At 43.4% G+C, this 26,115-nt stretch overlaps 1 protein-coding gene across 2 annotated transcripts; it reads right to left on the bottom strand.

The window, feature by feature from the left end:
• Nucleotides 1-8,658: 8,658 nt before the first annotated feature.
• LOC129329166 (transmembrane protein 238-like) lies at nucleotides 8,659-17,562 on the bottom strand. 2 transcript variants are annotated; one of them, XM_054978606.1, is made up of 2 exons: nucleotides 17,038-17,562; nucleotides 8,659-9,075 (listed from the first exon to the last, which is right to left on the bottom strand). In XM_054978606.1, exon 1 carries the CDS (start codon nucleotides 17,560-17,562, stop codon nucleotides 17,059-17,061), a length of 504 nt encoding a protein of 167 aa, XP_054834581.1. In that variant the 3' UTR covers nucleotides 8,659-9,075; nucleotides 17,038-17,058. The 2 variants fall into 2 exon arrangements, with proteins under 2 accessions (XP_054834581.1, XP_054834582.1); XM_054978607.1 differs by lacking the exon at nucleotides 8,659-9,075 and adding an exon at nucleotides 15,875-15,924.
• Nucleotides 17,563-26,115: the final 8,553 nt, after the last annotated feature.

Genomic DNA, 26,115 nt, shown 5'->3' on the forward strand with positions numbered 1-26,115 from the left:
ACACTTCCTCTCTCATCCTCTTAACAATCTTGTAAGGTAGATGTTAATTCCAGCTTTATAGGTAAGGTTGAAAAATATCGAGACTTGCTGAAGGCTACCTATTGACTTCAAGGCAAAACCAGGATTACATTTTACACTCATGCATAGAAATTAAAACCATGAAGTGTGTGCTTTCCAGAACTCATACTATGAAGAATTTATGGTACTAATAGGAGGATCCAGACTCTGGAGTAAAGATGTATCTGGTTCATGTGAAATCCTGAATCATATTAGAACTCAGAGACAGCAAAATGTGGATCTTTGTGTTGTTAAAGGTTCATAACTTTTAGCATTCAGACCTACACGATATCTTGTGGTGAAGAATTACATGTTGCCTGACAGCTGAGGTCAACTGGCTGAAAGTGAACAAACTGAAACTGAAAAGATCGAAATAATGCTGGTAGGGAAGGTGGAGATATTGAAGGACATTGTGCTCCCCACTTTTGATGGGGTTCGGTTGACCCTTGTAGACTCAGTTAAATGCTTAGGGGTTCTACTGGGTGCTTCTCTACTGCTGCTAGAGAAGCACCCAACCACCCACCCCATTTTCTTCCAGCTCTGTCTAGCCTGCGGGATGGTCCCCTTCCTTGACAAGGCCAACTGGCCACCTGGATCCATGCTGGTTTTCAAATTTCTGCAATCCAGATCCTGTTGTACTGTTTATTGAATGTCCCAGCCATAGATCATATTGACTGACACTGTGCAATCTGCCTTGAATCTCAGTGAGAAAAGTGGACTATAAATAGCTGAAATAAATAAATAAATTATAGATTATAAATTATAAATAAATAAAAATGATAGCTAGTAATGTTCAATTGTGGAAGGAGTGGATCATATGCAAGTTCCAACATTAGCAGTCCCATGTGATATATACACATTCACACCTTGTCCAAACATAGTTAATCGCCCAAATGTTTCCAAAGCTGTATGGGATCCAGCCACAGGGTGGCGGCAACTATACCACTTTGGTAAAACGAAGGGCCATGATGAGTCAGTCCATAGATGAGAAATAGTTGAGAAATCAAAATCTACAATATTGTATGCATTTTACAATACAGCATATATTTTTTCACACATGCAGGAATTTATGCCCATCCATGAATCAAAAGCTGGTCTTGTTGAAATAATATTCTCTCAAAACTGAGTCTTGGGTCTAAGAGAATGAGCTAACCAGGGAATACTGCCCCTTCCCACTCTATCTCACCAGATACACATTTTAGGTCTGGCTGACACCAAAGCCAGCAGATCCTGCAGAATTTTACAGTGTCCTCTCTGTCAGGAAACATAGTACGGAATACACTCCTGTTCAGAAGACACGAGTTGTGAATAGTTTCTCACATGCATTCCACAGCAACAACTGTCATAGCTGGAAACCTTAACTTGTGACATGCCTGACATTATACAATACTTGTAGACTAAAGTCTACTACAGTATATGCAGCAACCAACCTATATGCCACAACTCTTTCCAAGAGTGAGATTCTCTGTCCTCAGATGTACCCCAGGACCACGGAATGCTCCAAGAGCAAGTAGCATTGATCAAAGCACTGACTGAAATGAAGACATTTGTGTCATAGCTGCCTATAGTATAGTAACAAACGGACCTTGCATAGGTTCACACAGGCTGCAATCTGACCATTTCTGAAAGAAATACTTTTCTGTTCTGGGGAAGTCCACTACTGATTTCCAATCAAGTCCTAGTCAGATAATTATAACAGTGGTTTTAATATAGCAGCCATGTAAACACATGCAGAGTCACTTCTGATCTTACTGACCCATAAACAGGGAGAACACACAGACTGCTGTGCAAAAGCAGACAATTGGAAAACTTCTTATGGATTTTTTTTTACACAACATGGTTTTATATAGCTTCAAACACTTTCTCGTTTTGTAGAACAGAAATAAAGAGAATAGTTCTGAACTACAGAGCTAAAATTTTTGCAAAATCAGAATCTGAATGATTTGCATATTGGGATTCAATAAGGAACAACATATTTCCTCCATCTTTTCCCATAACTCATAGTTGGTTGCTCTGATTAAAAATAAAAAAAAATTATACCACACTGAACACTCATTTTATTTGGATATCTTTTACTTGATTTTACTCTTCCTCCAGAACTGATTGTGCCAGCACTCTGTTTATGGCACAAATTAACTCAAATATCTAGATACTAGAGTAAAGCTGGATCTAGAAAATCACCATCCTCTAGTCCAAAGATGCAGACTGGATGATCTTTGTGATCTCTACATTTGCTATTAACAAGGATGAGTTAACATCGGTGGTCTTTTTTAAAAATAGAACACCTGTGGACTGTCAAAGTGTTTTACATTTACAAAACAAGTAAGCATATTCAGAATTTCCTAATAGCTGAGGTATAACTAATCTGTGCTCAGCGATAATGGATAAGTATATGTTCAGAAGAATGCAAATTTCAGATGCGTGGCTATGTTAGTCTGTAGTGCTGGAAAAAAATTGAGTCTAGTAACACCTGGAAGACCAATGAAATTTATCTGACAAACAGTGAAATCCTAAGCAGAGTTACTCGAGTCTAAGCTCATTGATTTCAGTGGGCTTAGACTGGAGTAACTCTGTTTGGGATTTCACTGAAAGTACGCTTTGACTTATGAAAGCTTATACCCTAGAAAATTTTGTTGGTCTTTAAGGTGCTAGTGGATTCAAAATAAGCAGGGCTGTTTTAAGACCAGTGCTCATTTCAAGGGGGAATGTGCAGGACCGCAGTTCCGGCAGTTCCCCAAAGAGATCACATGACAGGTGGCCCTGCCCACCTGACTCTCGGCCATTTTGGGCCCGTTTCAGCCTGGATTGGAGCCAAAATGGCCCAGATCGGGCCTCTGACAGGTGGTGAATCACTCTCCCACTCAGCAGCGGCCCGATCCTAGCCATTTTGGGCCCCTTTTTGGCCATTTTCAGCCCCTTTTTGCCATTTGGGGCCCAATTTCAGCCCTGAATGGCCAGGATTGGGTCCAAAACAGCCAGGATAGGTGTTGTCAGGGGGTGTAGCATATGAAAATCAGCTATGCTAATGACACACTCCTGACAACGGCAAGGGGCATGGCATATGCTAATGAGTTATGCTAATGAGTTCCTCCAGCTTTTTCTACGAAATGGCTCCTGTTTAAGACTCTTACTTTTGAAGGTGCCACCCCACATCACATCAAACATATATATTAAAATGCATCCACATCTCACATTAAATATAATTTCTTTTCCTGAAAAAGAATTGAAAGGATTTTTATAATGAAAAAAAATATTTGGCTACAAGTAGGTAAAGATAAAAGGTAGTCCCCTGTGCAAGCACCAAGTCGTTACTGACCCATGGGGGGATGTCGCATAATGACATTTTCTTGGCAGACTTTTTGTTACGGGGTGGTTTGCCATTGCCTTCCCCATGGTTACAAGTAACTCATTTAATTTATGACTGACTATGATTTCTTGGCAATTGTCAGGAATTTTTGAGTATTCTTGTGAAGAGAGAAAATCTAACCTACAAATTGTGGTTTAAAGTTAATTATATTTATATATAACTTTATAAGAGTTGAGTTGCAGTTGAGTAGTGGACATAATGTTTTGTAGACATTTAATTAAATGTTTATTAATTTTGATTTTGCGGTTTTCTTTTCATATTTTGGGACCCATAATTTTTTTTCCAGGTCTCAAACATTTTCCTTGAAAAGCTTGTAGACCGAGGCACTATGTCTATAGTGCCTAATGGATAAAACAGCCCTGGAAATAAGAATACAAGTATTGCTTTGCTGGGTTAAGTCAAGATATATCTAGTTTGGTATTCTTTACCAGAATCAATCCTAGACCATCTCTGTTCTATAAGGTCCCTGAGCTGAAATGCCAGTACATATTTTGTATTAACTACAAATGAGATGCTGCTAACATGATATTCAGTAGAGTCTGTTTGCCTGCCTGTTCTCTCATACCCACTATTTATAGAATGCTTCCCCCCTTTTAGTGCTCAAAGCTCGTCATCTGCCTTATCTCAGGAACAGTTAACATCCTGCAAGGCATACCAGTGTTGTGTTCCCTGTGTTAAACATAATGAACCAAGACTGAGAAAGTGGCGTGCCTGACTCTGCCCAGCAACTGCAGAGCTGGCCTGTGATTTGAATTAGGACTTACAACTCAAGGCTCATGTTGGTAATCACCAGGGCTCATTTTGAGGGGGAACACGCTGGAACACAGTTCCAGCAGTTTGTCCAATAGGTCACGACAGGTGGCCCCGCACACCTGACTATCAGCCATTTTGGGCCCGTTTCAGCCTGGATTGGGGCTGAAACAGCCCGGATTGGGCCTCTGATGGATGGCGGATCACTCTCCTGCTTAACAGCAGCCCAATCCTGACCATTTTGGGCCCCTCTTTGGCCATTTTCAGCCTCTTTTTGCCATTTTGGGCCCAATTTTGGCCCTGAATGGCCAGGATTGGGTCCAAAACAGCCAGGATAGGTGATGTCAAGGGGCGTGGCATATGCTAATGAGTTATGCTAATGAGTTCCTCCAGCTCTTTTTCTACAAAATGACCCCTGGTAATCACTATACACCATTAGCTCATAGAGCTATGAAAATGCTTACAAATGGAGTCAGAGGTCTTCAAAGCAACTCAGATATACTTGAGCATCTAGAAAGAAAAACATAATTATGTATGAGCAGCAACAGTGCCTTGCTCCCCAAATCAATATTGCAAGAAGGGAAACTGGGTTCAAGGGAAAGATCTTGCTTCCCGAACAGGCTTACAGAAAATGCAGCATGACAAGATGAACACAGTATTTTCAAAGGAAATAGCATTTAGTTCCTTCCCTGAATTGCACATCGCTTTGGTAGGTCAAGTATGAAATTACAAGGAAGTGTGTCAGCTTAGGATGAGTTAGCAAATGTTTGTTTATTCAATCTGCTCATTTATACATTGGGCATGCAGTCCTGGGTGGTTCCTATTGCTCAATATTTTTAGGGTAAGAAAATCCATTAGAACGTAATTTTCAGATCAGATAAAATGTGAATTTAAAAGAGAGCTAAAACTATCTATTGCCATTTGGGCACTGAGATCATGTTCAGTGGGTATCTTACAGTCTAGCACAAGCTGTCTGATAAAATTCTGAACAGCAAAACCTATGAACTCTGAGACGACAGAGTAAGAGAAGAGAGCTGTGGTGATCCCCATATTTTGAAGTAAGAGAGACAAAACAATACCTAGCAGAAACTGTCTGCATTAAGTCAGCTCCTCCCTTTCTCCCCTTAAATTCAAGCCAAGATGAAGTAATGATGACACTTCCTTCTTGCACTGTTAAGATGGGAAAGAAGACAGAGGAAGGAAAGATAAGAAGAGAGCTTTGACTCTAGAAAACTCATTATCCTGAAAATCTTGTAGGTCTCCAAGGTGCCACTGGATTCAAACCGTGCAAAATCTTTAAGGCTTCCTGTTTAATTCTGCACTTACAGACTCCCCTGTGAAGAAGGAGGCCTTCCCTCAGCTTCTGCTGCAGGAGAGAAGGCGAGTCAGGCACAGCTACCCTTGGAGGTGCACTTTAGCTTCAGATCCAGATTTGGGGTGGGGGGTGAAGAAGGGCTGTGATCTTGCCAAGAAGGCAGCTTTAAAAAAGAAAACGAGAGAGCCAAGCTGGAGCCAGCCCCAAAGTGGCCACCCTAAAATAAATCTCCAACAGTGCAATCCTAAACAGAGTTACTCCGGCCTATGTCCATTGATTTCATTTTAGATGGAGATGCTCGGCTTGCTGAGACAGGGCAGCCAGATCCAGTTCTTGGCCGAGTCTGAATTTCAGACTGTAAAAACCACTTTGGAAGAGAACTCAAAAAGGAGGCCTTGTCAACAGCAAAACTCAGCCAGGTTCCTTCAGCACCATGACAGCCTTCTCCTCATCTTGCCTTCGGCAGGCATGATGAGCACCTTGCCCAGCCCTCTGCCCTCCTCCTCCTCCTCCTTGCCAGCCTCCTTCTACACCAAGGCCAAGTTAAACGACATCTTCACCATGGCGACGGCTGAGGTGCTGCCTTCTCTTCTGCACTCACTGGGCTGAGGGGATCCCAGCAGGTTTGGGCTGCACAGGTCAACCTGACCCCCATTGCTTAGCTCTGTTCTGTTCCCCAGTTAGACAGCGGGCGGCAGCTGGAGGCACTCTCTGGCTCCACCCTGGGGACCAAAACAGCCATAGCTAGGAAGGGAGGAGAGAAACAGGATGAGGCTCCATTCCTGCTCCATTCCTATAGGGTCTGCCCGCAAGTGCCAGCTGAGTGGGAGGGTGGGGCTGCCTGAGAGTTAGTACCTGTGAGCTTCAGCTGAGTAGCTGTGAATAGAGGAGTCAGAATATGTGAATAATTGCTCAGTTGCTCACGTTAATGGGAACACCCTATTAAATGTAAGTTATCTCCAACCTAACTCGTGCTTTCTCTATCAGGGCAAATAGCAGCTTGTGTGTGTGCATGTGAAAGTGTTATACTTCAGGAAAATGGCACTGGAAAAAATGGTTGTGTAATCAGACCCTAACTAGAATAGAGTACTATTAGGTATAGACCCTAACTTTCAGTGGTAAAGTAAGCACAGAACTCATGAACTAAGGGTGAAAGTAAATGAGATACTGGAGATTTGTGACCAGCACTCTTACTGCTATATTTATTTCTGAAGGGATGGCCCTCATGAGCATAGCAAAATACAAGCAATGAGGCCAGCCTAGCTAAAAATGTGGTTCTGCAAATACGGGGAACTCCCAAGTTTACAGAAGTAGCTAAAACTGTCAAAAAAAGGTTATTCTCCTCCAAAGACCCTTAGTCTTGACTCAGCACAACGCCTTGGAGGTGGCACCAGCCAGGATAAGAAGAAGTGTTAATGGGAAAGAAACAAACCTATTGGAGGATAGAGAACACTATCACTAACTTCAAATATATTTTTAAAAAATATTTACTATTTGTAATTGAAAAGTGCAAAAGGTGCTATGTATGTGCAATAAATATACACATATACAATTTACAATAAATAGATGAATACAAAATCAGGTCCTTATCAATAATAATAATTACACTACTGAGAATATCATATTATAAAACACCACTGGATGTATTTATTGTGCGAGTCTTAACTTGATCCAAAGATACTCTTAAGGTGCAATGCTGCAGATCCAACTGAAGAGGAAATGTTCCCAAGTAAACTTTACAGGTAAGTAATTGGTGATTTTTTCCCTTTCTTTTCCAGGTACAAAAATATATATCCAAGGGATATATATATCCAAGCTAGCAATAGTGTTCTCTATCCTCCGATAGGTTAGTTCCTTTCCCTTTAACAGTTCAGTTCTTGGAGGAGCCCCTTGCTTTGTTCTCTGTTCCAGGATAAGGAGGACAATGTGGCAGCAACAATGAGCAGAGCTGGGGGGACAATGGGAAAACCAGAGAAAAGGGGATGGTGAGCAGGAGAGGGGGAAGTCTGGGAGGAAATGAGGCTTCCTTTCCCGCACAAATCCTGATGGGTCTCCTCTGGTCTCTCTTAATTTCTGTAAAGAGCAACTGTGCCCCTCATTACATTTAGTCTTTAATGCTGGGAGAAGGGCTTAACTCTTCCTCCAGGGCCACCCTCCTCTCATGTAAATCAGTGTCCTGGAACTGCTATTTGTTCTGATAGGGAAAATATGTTTGCTTTCTCTATCAGGGCAAATAGCAGCTTGTGTGTGTGTGTGTTTTACATCAGGAAAATGGCACTGGGGAAAACAGTAAAGTCTCCTGTGGTTGCTATTTGCAGACATTTCAAGAGATGAGAGATCTGATCACAGTTCAATAACATCTCATCTAGTATAGCAAAAAGGTAAAATAGGAAAGGGGGAAAGACTGAACATCAACCTCACACCCAGGTACCTGCCTCTGGAGTTTTAGAGGTAAGTCTGTAAGAACGAGTTTAAAAACAAACCTCATGCACTGCCACACCAGGGAAAAACAAGCAAATCAAATCAAATGTGATCAGAACTGCTGAGCTCACACATGCTTGTTGAATATGTCTCTTTAGGCGATCACTTTAGTGTGCGTATGGCAAATGATTTTCAGTCTATGAACACTGTCACAGTTGAAACTTAGAAAATGCCATTGAGCCTCTCACACTGGCTGTTTCCCCACATCCTAAAAATAGCATCCCACTCACTGAATGATGGCGGCTTTCCCGCGCAATTTCTGACATCACTGTTTCCAAAATGGATGCAGGCAGTCATGATGATTCCATTTTCATGGCGTCATGAAAATCAAACTCTGACCACATCCTCAACTTAATTCCCTGTGGGATCACAGTGCTAATTGTTAATTGCTGAGTTTTCCTCAACTCATAATGGAGAAGAGAGCAATGCCAGTAATATACATGGAGTTACAAATGGTAATGCAGGAGACAAGAAAGTCCCTCTCCAGAATACGCTGAAGTAAAGCAGCTTAAGATCTGCAGCTTAATTTCTGCATGACAACATCCTGTAGAATCAATTGCAACGTAATCCTATGGGCCGCGCACAAGCAACAGGAACTCATTTTTTTTCCAAAAAATAAAAATTTACTTTATTATAAATATTTCTGTATTTTTCTTGTAAACAAATACACATTTTGAAGAGATTGGCCATACCCAGCACTTTGTACAGAAGTGCCCATTGGACTAGTTCTTTTGCACAGTTTCACAGTTGTAGAGCAGCAGATGAATAGATTTTTCAAAGCAGACCTTATTGGAGCCCTCATACAGTGTTCTGCATAACACAGTAGGCGACTGTAACACACTTATGAAAATTCTCTATGACAATTCAGTTATCCAACATCATTCAGTAACTTAGGGAGTGAACCTCTTCTGCAGGCAACTCGTCAAGTCACCTTAGGGTGTTTCAGTACAAATGGTATCAGAAAGGTGATAGTACAATGCACTGGCAGAATAGCTTTAGCAAGATGAACACTCTTCCAGGACCAGCAACACAGATGAGAGCTCCTCCAATTAATAGCAATGTGACAGTCTGCAGACTGGCTTATGGATAGTAGCCCCCGGTCGACCTAGGAACAAAAAGGAAGTATTACTGGTTTATGTCCAGTTGCATAATGAAACGTAGAAAAATACACATTTCAAAGTTGAGCACCAGTGTGGACCTGTAACTAGTAGGTGAATATTACTGACTGTGTAGTCTATCTGCCTCAAGGATAAAACAACTGTTTTAAAAACAAACTCTTAAAATAGAGCTAAAATAGAGTTAAAAACAACAGTTAAATAGAGCCAGTTTGGTGTAGTGGTTAAGATTGTGGGACTCTAATCTGGAGAACCGGGTTTGATTCCTCACTCCTCCACTTGAAGCCAGCTGGGTGACCTTGGGTCAGTCACAGCTTCTAGCCCTCTCAGCCTCACCCACCTCACAGGGTGTTTTGTTGTGGGGATAATAATAACATACTTTGTAAACTGCTCTGACTGGGTGTTAAGTCATCCTGAAGGGCTCTATATAAATCGAATACAATAATAATAATAATAAAGATTAAAAACAAGATAGGAGCTGCTGTATTTTGCTTCCAATGAGTAGACACTAGCTGCCCCAGCCCATGCCAATGGTGATGCTTCAGCAAACAGACTCAGGAGGATCCGAAGGTTTGGTTTATTTTTCTTACTTCAGTGCCTGCCTTGAGTTTTGTGTGCCAGAAGCTGGCCTCAACAGTTTAATCCCAACAGAGACTCCAATTGAGACAAGACAGAAAATATAATCCCACCCTAAACAGAAAGGACTTGGGCAGTGAATTTGAAGCAGACAGGCACAAATATTTACAAGAAATTTAGGAGTTGACCCTTGACTCAGACTGCTAATAAACCAATTTGGCTTATTTTCTCCCTCTTTCAAATGCCTTAAAGGCCTTGCTTGAGTATTTTAAATGGGCCAGAAATTATATACACAAGCACACCTACCACATCAGGACTTTGTCATGGATGAGCCATGCTATCAACAGAGAGGTTTAAAACTCAAACCTTGACAAAGGTATTTTTACTGGGATTTAAAAACTTCTTGTTGCCAGTTTAATTCATAAAGCAAACAGCTTAACAAAAAGCTTACCAGTATCTATGACCATCCTTCAATGAAAGAGAATTACTTCAGCCCCTACATGTGTCTGTCATCCTCTCCTCAGAAGTGAGGAGAAAACCTTCCTATGTTGCTAATATGAATAGCAAAATGATATCAGCTTGTTTTTTTTTAAAAAGGGGAAGGGGGAGAATAGCACTAAGTGAGGTCCTGTGTGTAGTGGTTAGAGCGTCAGACCAGGATCTGGGAGACCCAGGTTCACATCCCAACTCTCTGCCATGGAAGCTTGCTGGCTAAACAGGCAGATTTTTAAAGAATTGGGTCTGGGTTTCCCAGACCCAACTCAGGTTTCCACAGCCATACAGCAGTTAAAAAAGTAAACAGGTGTTAAAAAATAAAGGCGAGCCCAAACAGCCTCAGAATGCCTCCGTGGGGGGAGGAGGGGCTCCCCCTCAAGCTGTTTCTTCATGTCAAAACAGCATGGGGGGAACTCCCCCCATTTTTACTGTTCTAAGTGCACAGAATACTCCATGCGGAGCACAGAAAACAGCTTGAGAGGGGAGGAGCCCCTCCTTCCCCCACAGAGGCTTTCTGAGGCTATTTGGGATCTCCTTCATTTTTAACAGCTATTTCCCAAAGCTGCCATGTAGCTGTAAGCCACTTTAGGTCCCCATTGTGAAGAAAAGTAAGTGAGTAATACTGGCTGTAGAGGTCTACAATGTGTCAATTTACCTCTGACCTAGCAGAAGACAAAACAATCTGCCCCCTCCCCAATCCCTCAGAGCAACAAGTACATGCCTCACTGACTAAATGAAACCAGTCTTAGCTTTGCAAGTAAGATTGCCAACTGGACAGAGGAAAAATGTCCCTTTAGCAGAGGTTTAAAATGCGTAAATAAGCAGTAGAAGCTTTTTCATGGCATGGAGCACTGATAAGAAAGAGACAGATAGAGGGCCCAGTTTAAAAGTTGATGGTCCTATTTGCAAATTACACATTTTGCTGCCCCTCTGATGAATTCTGCAGTCCCCTCCCTGAGTGACTTTCAAAGAACAAACCGGTATGAGAGCCATGAAAACAGATCCATGACTTTGTTTAAAAAGCCTGCTCTTCAGCCCACTTCCCAGAAGAGCAAACAATCTGCCATTTATGAGAGAAATGGCCAGTGGCAGAGAGTAGGAGGCAGCTAATAAGAATGGAAGAAAAATGATTTTAAGAAGTCAGTAGCCATGGAAAGCTGCAACTGCATTTTGACTGTCCTCACGGGACAGCCAGCCACAGCAATTGTGTTTCAAGTAAGGAACAAAACAAAGCACCACAAATCAGGTCTGGAAAAAAAAACTGAAAATACTGGCACAAGTTCAGTTTCTGGCTACTACGCAAAAAATAAATGAACAAATGTGACCATTTCAGACTGAACAGCTGGTGTGGAAGCATCTGGTAGACTAAAGTTTCAACAGGAAGCCCCATCTCAAAAAGATAAGTTAATGGAAGTAATTAAACCATATGATAAGTTCTCATTTAGAGGTGAATTAGATGTTATGGTAGCATGAAACAATCTGGCATGTGCCAATATCATGGGGTGAGGGGGTGAGTCTAAAAGTACACTACAAGAGAAAGGGCAGCCAAAGCTTTCTCTCATCCATGCCCCCCTCAACCGCTTCCCCTTTCCCAACTGCTTTTGTCCTGAGGCTTACTTCCAGCTTCAGAGTTCTACTGGGAGAAAAACATTTGGGGGCAAAGTATGGTGGAGGCAGGGAGGTTTCAAGAAACCCTCCTACTGATGCTGTGCATCCTCTTATATTTGAAGTTGGCAAAAACCTGACTCTTACATATCATTCTACTGCCTTAATGTTCACATAGGCAATCTTTTGCTACAGTCTGTGCAGTCTCTGAGGAGTTGGATGTGGAGTCATAAAGCTTTGAATATTAGAGAAACAGGAAAAAAGCCTGTGCAGATGGCATTACATGTGGCTCAAGGGACAGCTGTCACACAAAGAGCACTGTCTAAGTGCTTTTATCCCATTATGATATTGCAGCACATAATAGGGGAGTGAAGAAAATGGACAAACACAGCAGGAAGCCCCCATGGGACAATATACTCAGAAACGGACTGAAAGTAAAAAGCTCAGAGACACATCTGGGTCACCAAAGCAAGGCCATGAAATTTACAGTCTAGGTTGCACCAACACTTGAGGTCTCATGTTAAGTATTGAAAATCGTATAAGGACTTATCATGAATATATTGTTATGTAATTTTAACAAGCTACTAGACCTCTTCAAGTGTTTCCAAATGAGTTAAACTCAGCACCCTCTTCATAAGCTTACGGATATATGTGCTATCAAGTCGCAAATGACTCATGGTGACCCCAGCAAGGGGTTTTAAAGGCAAGTGAGATGCAGAGGTGGGTTGCCACTGCCTTTCTTGGCACAGCAAGCAGTCTTCCCTGGGGATCTCCCATCCAAGTTCTGACCAGGGCTGATTCTGCTTAGCTTCTGAGATCTGATGAAACCATGCCACCTTCCACCCCCTTTACAAGCATACTGTTCTGTAGAGAACCAGTTTGGTGTAGTGCTTAAGAGTGCAGGACTCTAATCTGGAGAACTGGGTTTGATTCCCCACTCTTCCACTTGAAGTCAGCTGGGTGACCTTGGGTCAGTCACAGCTTCTTGGAGCTCTCTCAGCCCCACCCACCTCACAGAGTGATTGTCATGAGGATAATAATAACACTTTGTAAACCACTCTGAGTGGGTGTTAAGTTGTCCTGAAGGGCAGTATGTCAATCAAATGTTGTTGTTGTTATTATTATTACTCCAGACCAGCCTTCCCATATCGAAGCATCAACCATCCGCTCAGTTGTGGTTTTGTGTGCCTTGAGATCCTGATGTATGGCCCATTTCAGTACATGGGAATCTGGATCATAGACGAAGGGATGAATGTTATAGTCCCACCCATTCACTCCCGTATGGAACATGGAACTACATAAAGGATTTCAGTACTCCATTAGTTATATTAACTGAAATCTATCAAGCCGAGGGAAAGTTCAGATTGGCACCTGCATGAGTCATATTGAGAAGCCTGTGCCACAGTTGGAGAACCAAGCCTTTATTTGTTAAAACTGGAATTAATCTGCACCAGAACATGCAATACACATTTTCTGTAAGAACATTTTATGACAGATCAAATCGTGTTGAACTCATGTACATTACAGCTCTGGATGACTGTTGATGTTGTATCCTAGCAAGTGCAATCCTTAATACAATGATTTTTGTTATCAGTGCATGGGGGTGGCTTTAGGCATGCAATCAACGGGGGAGAAAGCATAACTTTCACATCCTTTGTTGCCACTTCTCGGATTGCCCACAAAAAGATGCTCCCCCCCCTTTAAAATGAAGTTCTGGCACCCATGATGTTCTCCACCTTGGGGCCCCAAGCCTACCAACCTAAAGAGGTGCTGGTACTGTGGAAAGAGGTGCTGGTACTGTGTACTGGTGTGTCCTGCCAGAAAAGAAGCCCTGGATGCAGATATCCCCTGCAAGGAATAATGTGTTCTTTTCCCCACTCCACTCACAGGACACCTGAAAACAGTGATGGAGGAGGGAAAATATTCCACCCCTCTGAGTGATCATCATTCAAGCTGCTCTCAGACAGCAAGAATTTCTGGAACAGGAGAATGGTTGTGACAAAGATTATTCTGCATTTTTTTAGTCTGGATATAACATAAGCATTGCTAAATTTGAAGTAAAAATTACCTCTTGCCCACAATACATTGCTGAACGGCAAGAGAGTTTTTATAGTCATGCATTTCATATAATGATTATAACATTATACACAAGATACAGGGAGTAGAAGCCATAAGAGACCATTTGATTTTGGAACAAACACTTAGTGACTACTTTGCCTCCGTTTTGACTGTTAAAATTAAAAGACTGCCCTAAGAAGAGCAAGGTTTTAGTGTCACAGAGTGAGGGAAACTTTAAGATTCCCAACGTACTCAAACTCTGCTGTATGTGTGTGTGTGGCAGGGAAGGGAGACCGGGGTTCCATCTAAAGGTGTGGAAGAACTAGTAAAACATTTAGCATTTTATCTCTGGGGCGGTACCTGATAACAGGACACATTATCTAGTCTATCAGAAGCACACAGTTTGTAGTACACGGAAAGGCAAGAGAAGTGACTCATGTAACTGTAGCCGTTTAGTTTCATTTCACCAGAGCATGAAGCTACAGAACAATACTAACAGGAAGAAAGACACACCAACATGGAGAGCAGCATGGCCTCACCAAGGAAGTTGGGAGTTCAGGCCACTAGCAGACTTTAGATTTGGTTTTGCTGCACTCATTTAGATTATTGGCATTGCCCAAGAACAGAACACATATTCTAAGAGTAGTTTTAACAAACCAATATGGTTTTCATTACAATAAACATATAGAATGATTCATCATCATCAAAGATTGGAAATCAATCCCCTCCCCAATAGATCCAGAGGAGTTAGTTGTGTTACTCTGTAGTGGCAAAATAGTAAAGAGTCTAGTAGCACCTTTAAGACTAACCAACTTTATTGTAGCATAAGCTTTCGAGAGCCACAGCTCTCTTTGTCAGATGCATCTGACAAAGAGAGCTGTGGCTCTCGAAAGCTTATGCTACAATAAAGTTGGTTAGTCTTAAAGGTGCTACTGAACTCTTTACTATCCCCTTCCTCAATACTGTGTTATACTTTCTATTTTCCCCTTTTCAGATTCTTTAGTTACCTTTCGTGATTTCCATTTCTGATCCTGTGGATACACCCACTGGAAATGTACTGGATCACAGTAACCACCAGGACACCAGAGGCCATTCACGTGACAGTTGTTTGGCTGAATATCTGACTAAGCCAAGCATGACCTCAGTCCTGCTTATCAACCCCAAGGTGAGAAACAGAGAAGGCAAGAACCAGTTATTGAGAAGCAGGATGCTTAGAGAAGCAAACTATTTAAAATGTACCATTAACAGGACTTAATACTTCCTTTCCAGAGGCAAGAGAATCTTTCTCTGGCAGAAAGAGAAGTGACTTTTTATGAGCCCAGAGTGTCATACCAATTATATCTGGAGGCAAGATGCTCAGTGCTGGACAAAACACTGACCAGCAGGGATTATTATTATTAACTTGTAAAGTGACTTTGACCGGTTAACGATAAGTCATGTACAAGGGAGAGCGAATAGGGATCTGACAATTTTTGAGTAACATCAGCTCACAGCTGCACAATCCTAAAGCATAATAAAAAAGTCCAGTAGCACCTTTAAGACTAACCAATTTTACTGTAGCATAAGCTTTCGAGAATCAAGTTCTCTTCATCAGATGCATGATCTGACGAAGAGAACTTGATTCTCGAAAGCTTATGCTACAATAAAATTGGTTAGTCTTAAAGGTGCTACTGGACTCTTTTTGATTTTGCTACTACAGACTAACACGGCTAACTCCTCTGGATCTAAAGCATAATATGCATCCTCGCTTCGGCACACAGCAGAAGAATGTGGATGGGTGAACCCTCTCATCTGCTTAATATATGAAGTCACCAAGATTGTATATTCTCATGGTGCATGAATCCAACAGTCATGCCGAGATCAGATTCACTGATCACTGCAATCCCTTAAGCTAGCTAAGAATTTCTTACAAACGGGCAGAGCTGTTGCAGGACTCTCCTCAACAGAGTTTTGACGCTAAAGAATTTCTTACCTGAAAGGATTGAACCAGAACAAGGTGGCTCAGTTTGCACTGGGCTTGAATCCCAGCAAATGCAACCAAGCTCCGTTGCCTGTGGTCTGCCTGGAAACTGCCTCCATTACCTAGAATTCAACCATGCTTCTTCCTAATAACCAAAATATATAAAGGTAAACACCAGTTATTCAACTAGATTTCCAAGGCATGAGCTTTCAAGCCTCAAAACTCCCTTTTGTCAGACACAAGGAGTAGAAAAAGGTAGGAGTCTTTATAAAGACTTTTTCAAGACTCCTGGCCCTGGCCTGGATAGCGCCAGGTGAGCCTGATCTTGTCAGATCTCAGAAGCTAAGCGGGGTCAGCCTTGTAACTGGATGGGAGACCTCCAACTAAGACCAGGGCTCCAAAGGCAGGCAATAGCAAACCACCTCTATTTGCCTCTTGCCATAAAAACTCTACCAGGGGTTGCCATTAGTCAACTCTGACTTGAGGGCACTCTCCACCACTATCAAGACTCCTGCCTTTTCCCACTCCTTGTATCTGAAGAAGGGAGCTTTGACTCTCGAAAGTTCATACCTTGGAAATCCAGTTGGTCTTTAAGGTGCTACGGGACCTGGATCTTCCTCTTCTACCGCAGACCTATATGGCGACCCACCAGAAACTATCTCCAGTTGTTCAATGATTCAGAAAGGCATACAGTGCATATTTGGGGCTGGGGGATCCATTGCTTTGTTTCATCCTGAAGGATTCAGCTTGAATTGCTTGACAGAGGCCAGTCCTCGCCTTGCTCTTGTTGTCATTGCAACAGAGCTTGCACACAAGGGAGTTTCCCTGTGCTTTCCCCTCACTGTCATTATCCTTTTCCTCCTGCGGGCTTTTTGCCATTTTTAAAAAGGTACATTGTTATAGTGTTAGGGCGCTATGGTGACATATCAACTACAATTTTTTTTTTAAAAAAAAGCAAAAATCCCACCAGTGAGAAGGGATGGTGACTGCAATTGGAAATGAAGCCGAATGTGGGACAGGATAGGTGCAGAAATCCACACCCTCCCATCTACACTTTCCCTAACTCACTTCGAAAACAGGTTCGGGATACCACAGAGCAGAGCCAGGAAAAACCTGGACGGTGGACAACCGCAGTATAATGTAGCGCAGAAGTCTAAATTAAACGCACTTCTTTTGGAGGGTGGTGGTAGAGTTTGGCCCGGCTTGAAGCAGGGTTGGCGTTGCCACAGCGGGGAAAGGGCAGTCTTTTGCTGGTTACCTGGCTTCCACCGGAAGAGTCTCATACCAGCCGCTCTTCTGGCGTCCCCTGCTCTGGGTGAGCAGCCGGGCGAAGGTGACTGAGCTCTAACGGGCCGGAGGGCCGCGGCGAGGAGGCAGCAGCAGCAGCGGCGGCGCTTCTGACGACCCGCGCGCTTAGGCCGGGGTCCGGAGGCAAGGAGGGCGCAGGCGCGAGCCGGCGGCGCTGGGACAGGCGCTCCGAGAGCTTGGCGGCCAGGCGCACCAGGCTGCCCCGGCCGCGTGGCGCGGGAGTCCTGGGGCGCGCCCCGAGGGGCAGCTCTTCGGGCGGCACCCCTCGCAGGTTCCCCGAATACCAGAACAGCCAACAGAGCAGCGACAGGAAGAGCAGCAGCGCTCCGCTCAGCACCAGGAAATCCTCGAAGGAGCTCCCGGCCAGCGTCGGTTTTCCCACGGCGCCCGCCAGCACCAAGGCCAGCCCGGCCGCGTCCAGCACCAGCGCGGCCACCAGAAAGAGCGTGCATCGCCCGCACCAACCGGGGGCCATGCTGGCACGGACGAGTCTAGCCAGAGACGGGCGGCAGGCAAAGTCCTGGAGCCGCGCCGCTGGAGCCGCGCCCTCTCAGGTGCAGGCGGCGGGCCACGCCTCTTCATCTGCCCGGACCTCCGTGGTTCTGCGAGCGGCGTCCCCTCCGCCTGGACCGAGACCGAGTTTACTATGCTGGACGACGGGCACAAGGCGCTTTGCTGCCCCGTGCGCCCTCCTGCTTGCCGCCCCCGCCGGATTCAAGGCGATCGGCAAAAGCAGCCCCTCTGAAGCCCGCCTCGCAGCTCGGCCGAGTGGCGGCAACTAGTCTCCAGCGCTGTTCGTTGGCTGGAAGGTCGCTTGGGCGTCGAGCCGTAGCTCTTACCCCTTGCTTCCACTGACACCACCTGTCGCATTTGCATTCTGCCTTTCTCCAAGGAGCCCTGGGTTCCCAACATGGGATTTCCCCCGTTTCAATTGACCCTCGGGACAGCCCTGTGAGAGAAGTTCTGCTTCAAGGCCGCGTTAGTGGCCGTCTAGCCTGAGTGGAACTTAAACGCAGGAAGCTGCTCCAAGCCTAACCGTGACCGTGGCATTGAACTGGATGGCTGGCATAAATTAGATCCCAGCTTCTTTCTGATAGCTCCCTGAAAATGAGGGACATGACGGGAACGTACACTTGGCTTTTATTACTGTGATCGTGTAAATACAGAGGTTTGTTAATGAGTGTGAACAGATGATTAAATCTGAAATGTCATTTGACACACGTGGCCTCAGGAGTCAGTGGCAAAGAGTTTAGTATTTACTGCCATTTTTCTTGTAATCTATCCTAATGAATCCAGAATAGCCACCACTTTTGATTCAGTGCTCACACTTGCAAAGGTACAGGTCCTTATAACAAATAAAAATGTAGTCAGAGGGTCATGAAAACCACCTGAGTTTTTGCTTGTTAGCCATCTTTGCTGAATGCTAAATTAAAGGATGTTGTGTATTAAATGACCCATGTTCAAAATTACATGCAGCAACATTGGCTTATTGAAACAAAACCCAAAACTAACAGGACTCCCCACCCCCTCTGCTCACCAGTTTCCAATGGTGAAAGGACCCTGCTATCAAGGGAAGGGGACTGCGTTTGCTGATTCCCTCTCTCACTGTAACTCTCACCCCCTCCACACACACTTTAGGTTTTCTGACTCCCAAGGATAAAATTCAGGTGGATTCGTGGGCTGTAGCAGGAGGGAGAAGCAGGAATGCTGAACTACATGAACTTTGATCTATGAGCAACTCTTGTTGGATACAAGCTAGTGTCGCAATACCTTTTATTAGGACCAATGCTCTATGTACTCTGTGTGTGTTATGTGCCATCAAGTCGCCTCTGACCTATGGCGACCCTATGAAGACCTCCAAGATGTCCTATCATTAACAGATTTGCTCAGATCTTGCAAACTGGAGGACGTGGCTTCTTTTATTGAGTCAAGCCATTTTGTTTTAGGTCTTCCTTTTTTCCTACTGCCTTCTACTTTCCTAACATTATTGACTTTTCCAGAGAAACTTGTCTTCTCATGATGTGACCAAAGTATGATAGCCTCAGTTTTGTCATTTTAGCTTCTAGGGAGAATTCAGGTTTGATTTGATCTAGTACCCACTTATTTGTCTTTTTGGCTGTCTATGGTATCCGCAAAACTCTCCTCCAGCACCACATTTCAAATGAATCCATTTTCTTCCTGTCAGCTTTCTTCACTGTCCAACTTTCACATCCATACATCATAATGGGGAATACATTGTTTGGATTATCTTGATCTTTGTTCCTTTATCTTTAAGGATCTTATCTAGCTCCCTCACAGCTGCTCTTCCAAGTCTCAATCTCCTGATTTCTGCGTTGCAGTCTCCCTGTTGGTTGATGATTGAGCCAAGGAATAGAAAATCTTGGACAATTTCAATTTCCTCATTCTGAACTTTAGAATTGTGTAACTCCTCCTTAATAATTACTTTTGTCTTCTTGATGTTCAAGTGTAATCCTGCTTTGACACTTTCTCCTTTAACCTTCATCAGTAGTTGTTTCAAGTCTTTGCTACTTTCTGCCAGTAACGTGGTGTCATCTGTATATCTCAAATTGTTAATTTTCCTTTCACCAGAGCTAACCTGTATATAACTTAGCCTTAAAAAAGCAGTTGCAGGTCTTCTATTAGATAATGCATATGCTGCCTCTTCAGAGATTCAATTGAGGTGACTTACAACTAAATCAATAAAACAAAATCCTTAAAACACAGCCTTTGGAACACCAAACAAAACCATTAAGACAAGCCAGAAAAAACAAGCCAAAGAAATTAAAATAAGCTACTAAAGTAACTAGCTGAAGCCATTAAAACAAGCCACTGAAAGAACAATATGGATTTGGGCCAAGGTATGGGGAAAGTTTGTTTACCCCTCCCTCCACTTATTTCCCTCATCAAAAATCCCCCTCACTACTTTATGCCCAGGAGAGAAAAAAGACAGGATACCTGTCTTTTTCCCTGCTAGGGTTTAAAAGCAGCCCTGGGTAGGGAAATTTTTGATATGAGAGATAGAGGGGGAGGAAGAGTTAAAAATCCCCAGAACCATGGCCTTGCTTTATTTATTAGATACAAATTAAAATAGTTACACCCTGTCTTTCCCATCATCAAAGTATGGCTTAAGATGGCTTACAAAAGCAGGTAAAAAGTACAGAGCCCAACATATTAAAAACAAAATAAACACCACAGGCAATGGATAGGCATAAATCTGGTTCTGCAGCATGAATACAACTATACAATATTGTTTCCATGCAAATATTACTTTCAAAAGCCTCTTTGAAGCCTTTGGCAGGGCTTCTGGAATGGTACCAACATGGGAATCCTCCTTCTGGGAGATTGTTCCGAAGAATGGGTGCCATGCCTGAGAAAGAGTGTGCTTAAGCCATGGCAGATCTAATAGATTTCAGGGGTGGGACACTCATAAGCGCTGACGAGACCTAAGTCAGTTCATAGGCTCATACATATGGAGGTGGCCCTTCAGTTTTGTGGGTCCAAGGCTCTGTAGGACTTTGTAGTTAAAAAACAGTACTCTGAATTTGACCCAGAGCCAAATCAGCCAGTGTAGATGACATAAAATGGGGTGATTTGATTAAACCTCTTAGCTCTAGTTAGCAAACAAACAGCTGCATTCTGTACAAACTGAAGCTTCCAAATCACTTTCTGGGGCAACCCTACACAGAGCACATTCCACTAGTCTTGTCCTAATATTACAGAAGCATGGATCAGTATGGCCAACTCAGCAGAGACTATGCAAGGCTCAGTTTCTGTACTGTGCAATTGAAAAAAAAGAAAAGAAATATCTTGGGCAGTGTTTACTTCTAAGACCAACTCTAACCAGGTGTCACTGGAAAGCACAGGAGGAAGCTGGTTCAGGTAACAACCCAGACAGTGGAGCTTGCAAACAGATAAGCTGGGGGAAGCACCAGAGACAGGTTAAACCCTTGACCCCTTATAACTACAAAGAAAAGAGGTTTTCACACAGAGCTTTTCCTTCACCTTTACCTTTGGAGTACTTGTTTTTAGAGCATACTCACTTATCACCCTCTAATTGTCCTCTTTTCAGCTTTCCCCCAGCTTCTGCACACTCTTTCCCAAGCCTGATTCATTGCAGTCTTTTAAAGGAAGGCATGGTCCGAGTGCATTATTGCACTGTCCAGGCAGGAAGGGGCACATTTTCAGAGGTCCTGTCATTGGCAACTTTTTCTTGCCATCAGCCCCTCGTGGGCACCATTTTCCCTGTTGCACTACTGGAGAGCTTTGTTGGGCTTAAAAAAAATCTTTAATTGCTGTAGTACTATAGCAATTACCGATTCCCCCCCCCCCAAAAAAAATCCTTCCGTTGGTGAGGAAAACGAAGGCCTTGAGGGCGGATGGCAGAAAAGTGTGAAGAAAATTCCATGTGGAAGCTCCGTTGCTAATGTGTTTGCATCACCGATGAGAGCGATATGGAAAATCCTCACCAAGTGGAAGCAGCCCCAGTTAGGTTCACCCAGGACACGCTCCAGACGGCTGTTTTGCATATGGGTTTGCAGAACTGGTTTGTATTTAGCCCAAAGGATACTGAAAAGAGTATTCTGTGCGGTTGTCGGGTGAAACATGATCTTCCTGTGATTCCTTCCCTTCCTTTGCTGTGGTATCTCCCTTCTGATGTAAGTAATCCCCGTAAGTGTGCATGAATAGATAGGGGTGATGGTGGTAGATGTCCAATGTGATGGAGTTGTCATACCAAACCCCACTCCTGCTCACTGAGGCAGGTCAAGTCTCATCAATATGTTCTGCCTTGGGGGCACTGAAGTGTATGGTACTCCAGGCCAGTGTTAAAGCAGGAAAACATGAAGAACTTGCTTTTCTTGGGGCTATTGAACTTACTGTGACATAAACACAGGGAAGAAAACAACCAAGCCTTTTGCTGGACATAAACACCCGTCGGATTTCAGATTCCAGCACAGACAGAGCTTTTACTAAAATACTTCAATTTGTCGTGCATCTTGTTTTTAACTGGAGGAGTGACTGCACCAAAATGAAAACAAGTTTCTTGGGGTAGGGTGAGCACCCAGGGTCAGCATCAGGATTTCTGAGGGGTCAAGCAAGAAATCATCAGTGGGCCCCTTTAACAAGTGAAATATGGAAGAAGTGGGATGTGCAAACTATGGAAGCACTCCAGAATTCTTTGCTCAGATGACGCATGTAAGTAAGGCATGCCTCCTGCCAAATATAATATGGTTCTAGTGGTTTTCATTTGCATTGGCCATCTGCTTCCTGCAAATTACAAGCCTAGTTCAGACTAAGGGGAACGCAAAGTCTACATGGTGGCTTTGTCTATCTTTCCCAGACATCATTGGGCTCCTACATCCCTCTCTAGGGCTACCCATAGTACTAACCAAATCCTGAAGTTTTGGACCCTGGGGCTCCTTCTGTAGCTACTAGGAAAGGATTTACTGTCGAGGTGAGACAGCACCCGCAGAATGAGTACTGTGTGGAATCTCTCTCTGCCCATGTATTATATGTTGGTCTTTATAGGTATAACCCCAATTCAGTTTGGGGAACAAGCTTCTTAGTCCTGATTGTAGGCATCTGTGCAAAGGATCTCTGTACAGTGTCCTATCAAGTGCTCCAATTCCAGTTTAGGAACATAGAAAAGAGTCCAGTAGCACCTTTAAGACTAACCAACTTTACAGTAGCATAAGCTTTCGAGAATCACAGTTCTCTTCATCAGATGCATGGAGGGTAAGAAGAAACTGGTCAGATATATAGGTGGAGAGGGGAGGGGGAGTAGATGCAGTCAGTAGCTTCTGATAATGGGATCAGTTTGCTTCTGATAATGAAATCAGTTACTTCTGATAATGAGATAACCATTCATAGTCCCTATTCAATCCAAGCCTGATAGATTGTCTATCAAGACATTCCAGCAAGGACTTAAAGGTCACTGTAGTTCAACAGAAATCTTTCAAAAACAGAATCCAGTGGGAAGCTGCTGAATTGGAATTCATATGTAAATTTGACTCAGGCTTGGATTGAATAAGGACTATGAATGGTTATCTCATTATCAGAAGTAACTGATTTCATTATCAGAAGCAAACTGATCCCATTATCAGAAGCTACTGATTGCATCTACTCCCCCTCCCCTCCCCACCTATATATCTGTCCAGTTTCTTCTTACCCTCCATGCATCTGATGAAGAGAACTGTGACGCATCTGACGAAGAGAACTGTGATTCTCGAAAGCTTATGCTACAGTAAAGTTGGTTAGTCTTAAAGGTGCTACTGGACTTTTTTCTATTTTGTTACTACAGACTAACATGGCTAACTCCTCTGGATCTATGAGTTTAGGAACAGGAACTATAGATATACATCTCTCTTGTTCGATCAGAGTTAAGACATACAAGAATGTCTAGAATTAAGGGGGAAAGGAGAGAGGGGGGAAGGGAGCCTATTTTGGTTATCTTGGCTATGTTTATCACGAATGGGAGGTACATCACTTTCCTGAACTCAAAAGATGGAAAATGGATAAGGGTGGTAAATTACAGCAAGTCAATATCAATTTTTGAGATCTTTCTGGAATGTTAATGATTTCTAGAGAAGAGCATAATGCCCAGTCACAGGCAGTACTGATAGCAGTGTATCTAGATCCCAGAAGCAGATGCTGCTAGAAGAATGAAGAAAATTTGTGCACCTGAAGTTCTCGCTTTACGTTTCTTGGATCCTCCAAATAGCTCAGGCTTGGACATGAGTGCTTTTGCAAGTATGGATGCAAGAGGATGTAAGTAACCTTTTGCATGCTGACATCAAGAGTACAAGCTTCATTAGAACAAAAGGTTTATTAGCCATAATCTTAAAGCAACCACTTCTACAGATATGAACATACCCATCCAACTATTTTCAGCTGGAGCACCAAATAAAATTGGTTCAGTGGGGAAGCACATTATCGATTCCATATTTCCAGTTGGGAATGACTGACATATTTGTAGGAATAAATTCAGCATACCAAAGACCTGCCAGTTGTAGTTGTCCAAATAAGGCGTTTGCCCCAAATTCCATTGCTGCAGTACGGGCAGCATTGCTTGAATCACACAAATATTTTTTCATTGGCGTTTCTACACTAGCAAGTGTCTGTAATTCTCTACTTACTGGGAATGTACCACAGGAAAGATAACAGAGACATCTGCTGCTTTCAGGGCTCTTGGCAGAACCAGGGTAGATGATCCTCAACAGGCCCAGATGCACAGCTTCCCTGAAGTCATTGCTGGTAAGTTGGGGGGAGGTGCGGCACTGACTGTGGGTGGGTGGGGGTATGAGGGTGAGTAGGAATTCGATTCTTGCAAGAGTCACAGCTACTGATTTCAAAGTTCTGCCATCTGTTTCCTATACCCACTGCCATTCCCAGTAAAACATGCAGCCTTTCGGGTTTATATCAGGAGTGCCCCTGCCTTCACTGATAGCCTGGCTCTCAAGATACCCATTTCCCAGAGTTGTCAATCAGGGCTGAATCTCCTTGGGTTCACTGAGGAGACTTGTTTAGTCCAAACCTTTGGCACTCTTCGGGAGACCTATTCGTGCAAACCCAAGAAGGTAATAGCCTTTCTTTAGCTTGTACAGGCTGAAGCAGTGCAGTAATTCAAAAGCACAGTTTCCCAAGAGAAGGGCTGCAGTGCCAATGGGGTGTCAGGAAACAATTAGCGTACTCAAGTTTCAGCTGCTGCTGTCTTACTGAATGGAAATCTTGCTCTCTAAGTGCCAGATTCCCTCCCCCGACCCATGCTTTCCAAGCAGTAAGTGCATGATGTACTCCCATTAACCTCAACCCACAAGAGATCTCACACTGTGAGATCGCCTATAAGGAATGATAGTGGGCTCTGCAGCAGTACAATATAAATGACAGACACCATTACAGATTCATGTAAAACTGACAAATATCTTTGATCAGTGTAAGAGAGTTCTGGGACACTCACCACAAACCTCTCCTTCCTCCTTCCATCCTGCCCTGAGCTTTGAAGACTGCCAAACATGGTTCGAAAGAAAAAGGTAGCTGAATCTCCTTGGTTGCCATTTTGCCTAAGTTGGGCATACATCAGGTGAGCAGTTTATGACGGCTCCTTGACATCAGCACACACTCCATGGAAACAAAGTCTTATGCTCCAAGTGTTTTGATATGCTGGGAACAATCCTGATTTTTTGGTACCTACCCCTCCCTACTAAGTTATAATAAGGGTTCATTTTCTCCTTCACTGCATCAAGCCCAGACAGCTTTCTTGGAAAACTGGGCATCTGTGTCTCCAGCTTGGGACACACTTCATCCATCAAATAACAAGTGCAATGTGATTGTCGTTGGTGCATATCTAGCAGTTGGTTGTTTGCTGTGACACCATTAGTGACCCGCAGCATACAGCCCTCCCCCCAGTGCCTTTCTGTATACTTTATATTGAATATTAACATTTTCAAATGCTGTGACCTCCTCCTACTGGACTATACAACCCTGGTCCTGGAGTACATAATTTACATTATTATTTAAGGGCAGTCCTCTTCCACCTGCACTGTTCATTCTGCTGTTAATGTTCCCACCTGGATGTGCCCTCACCTGCTCTGTAAAACCTGGACCAAAGCACTCATGCCCATTTTTACAAAGTTATAAAGTGCAATAAGGCTACCCTCCTACAGAAAAACTTCTCAGCAACTCAGTTCCGTGGGACAAGATGTTATGCTACATACTAGCATTGAATCAGGGCTTGTAGGAGTATTATGCTGAGTATAAAATGTATTTGGGGCACGTTTATTTTGTGGGGGTTCTGCTTGCAGGGAAAAGTCCATATAACCTTCTGGGTGCATCAAACTTTGGAAGACGAGCCGCATTGGTAAGGCCAGTCTCTAACAACCTGACCATCACTGTTGAAAGAAAAATTGCCCACATAAAAGGAAAGAGCCATATGGGAATTGTTTCTCCCTCAATGGGTGGAATAAGGCATAATATACAAGGAGCCACGTGGTTTCACCATTATTATTATTATTTTTTAGAAACAGCATAAACA

The sequence above is a fragment of the Eublepharis macularius genome, chromosome 4 (assembly GCF_028583425.1).
Source record: "Eublepharis macularius isolate TG4126 chromosome 4, MPM_Emac_v1.0, whole genome shotgun sequence".
NCBI classification, from domain to species: Eukaryota; Metazoa; Chordata; class Lepidosauria; order Squamata; family Eublepharidae; genus Eublepharis; species Eublepharis macularius.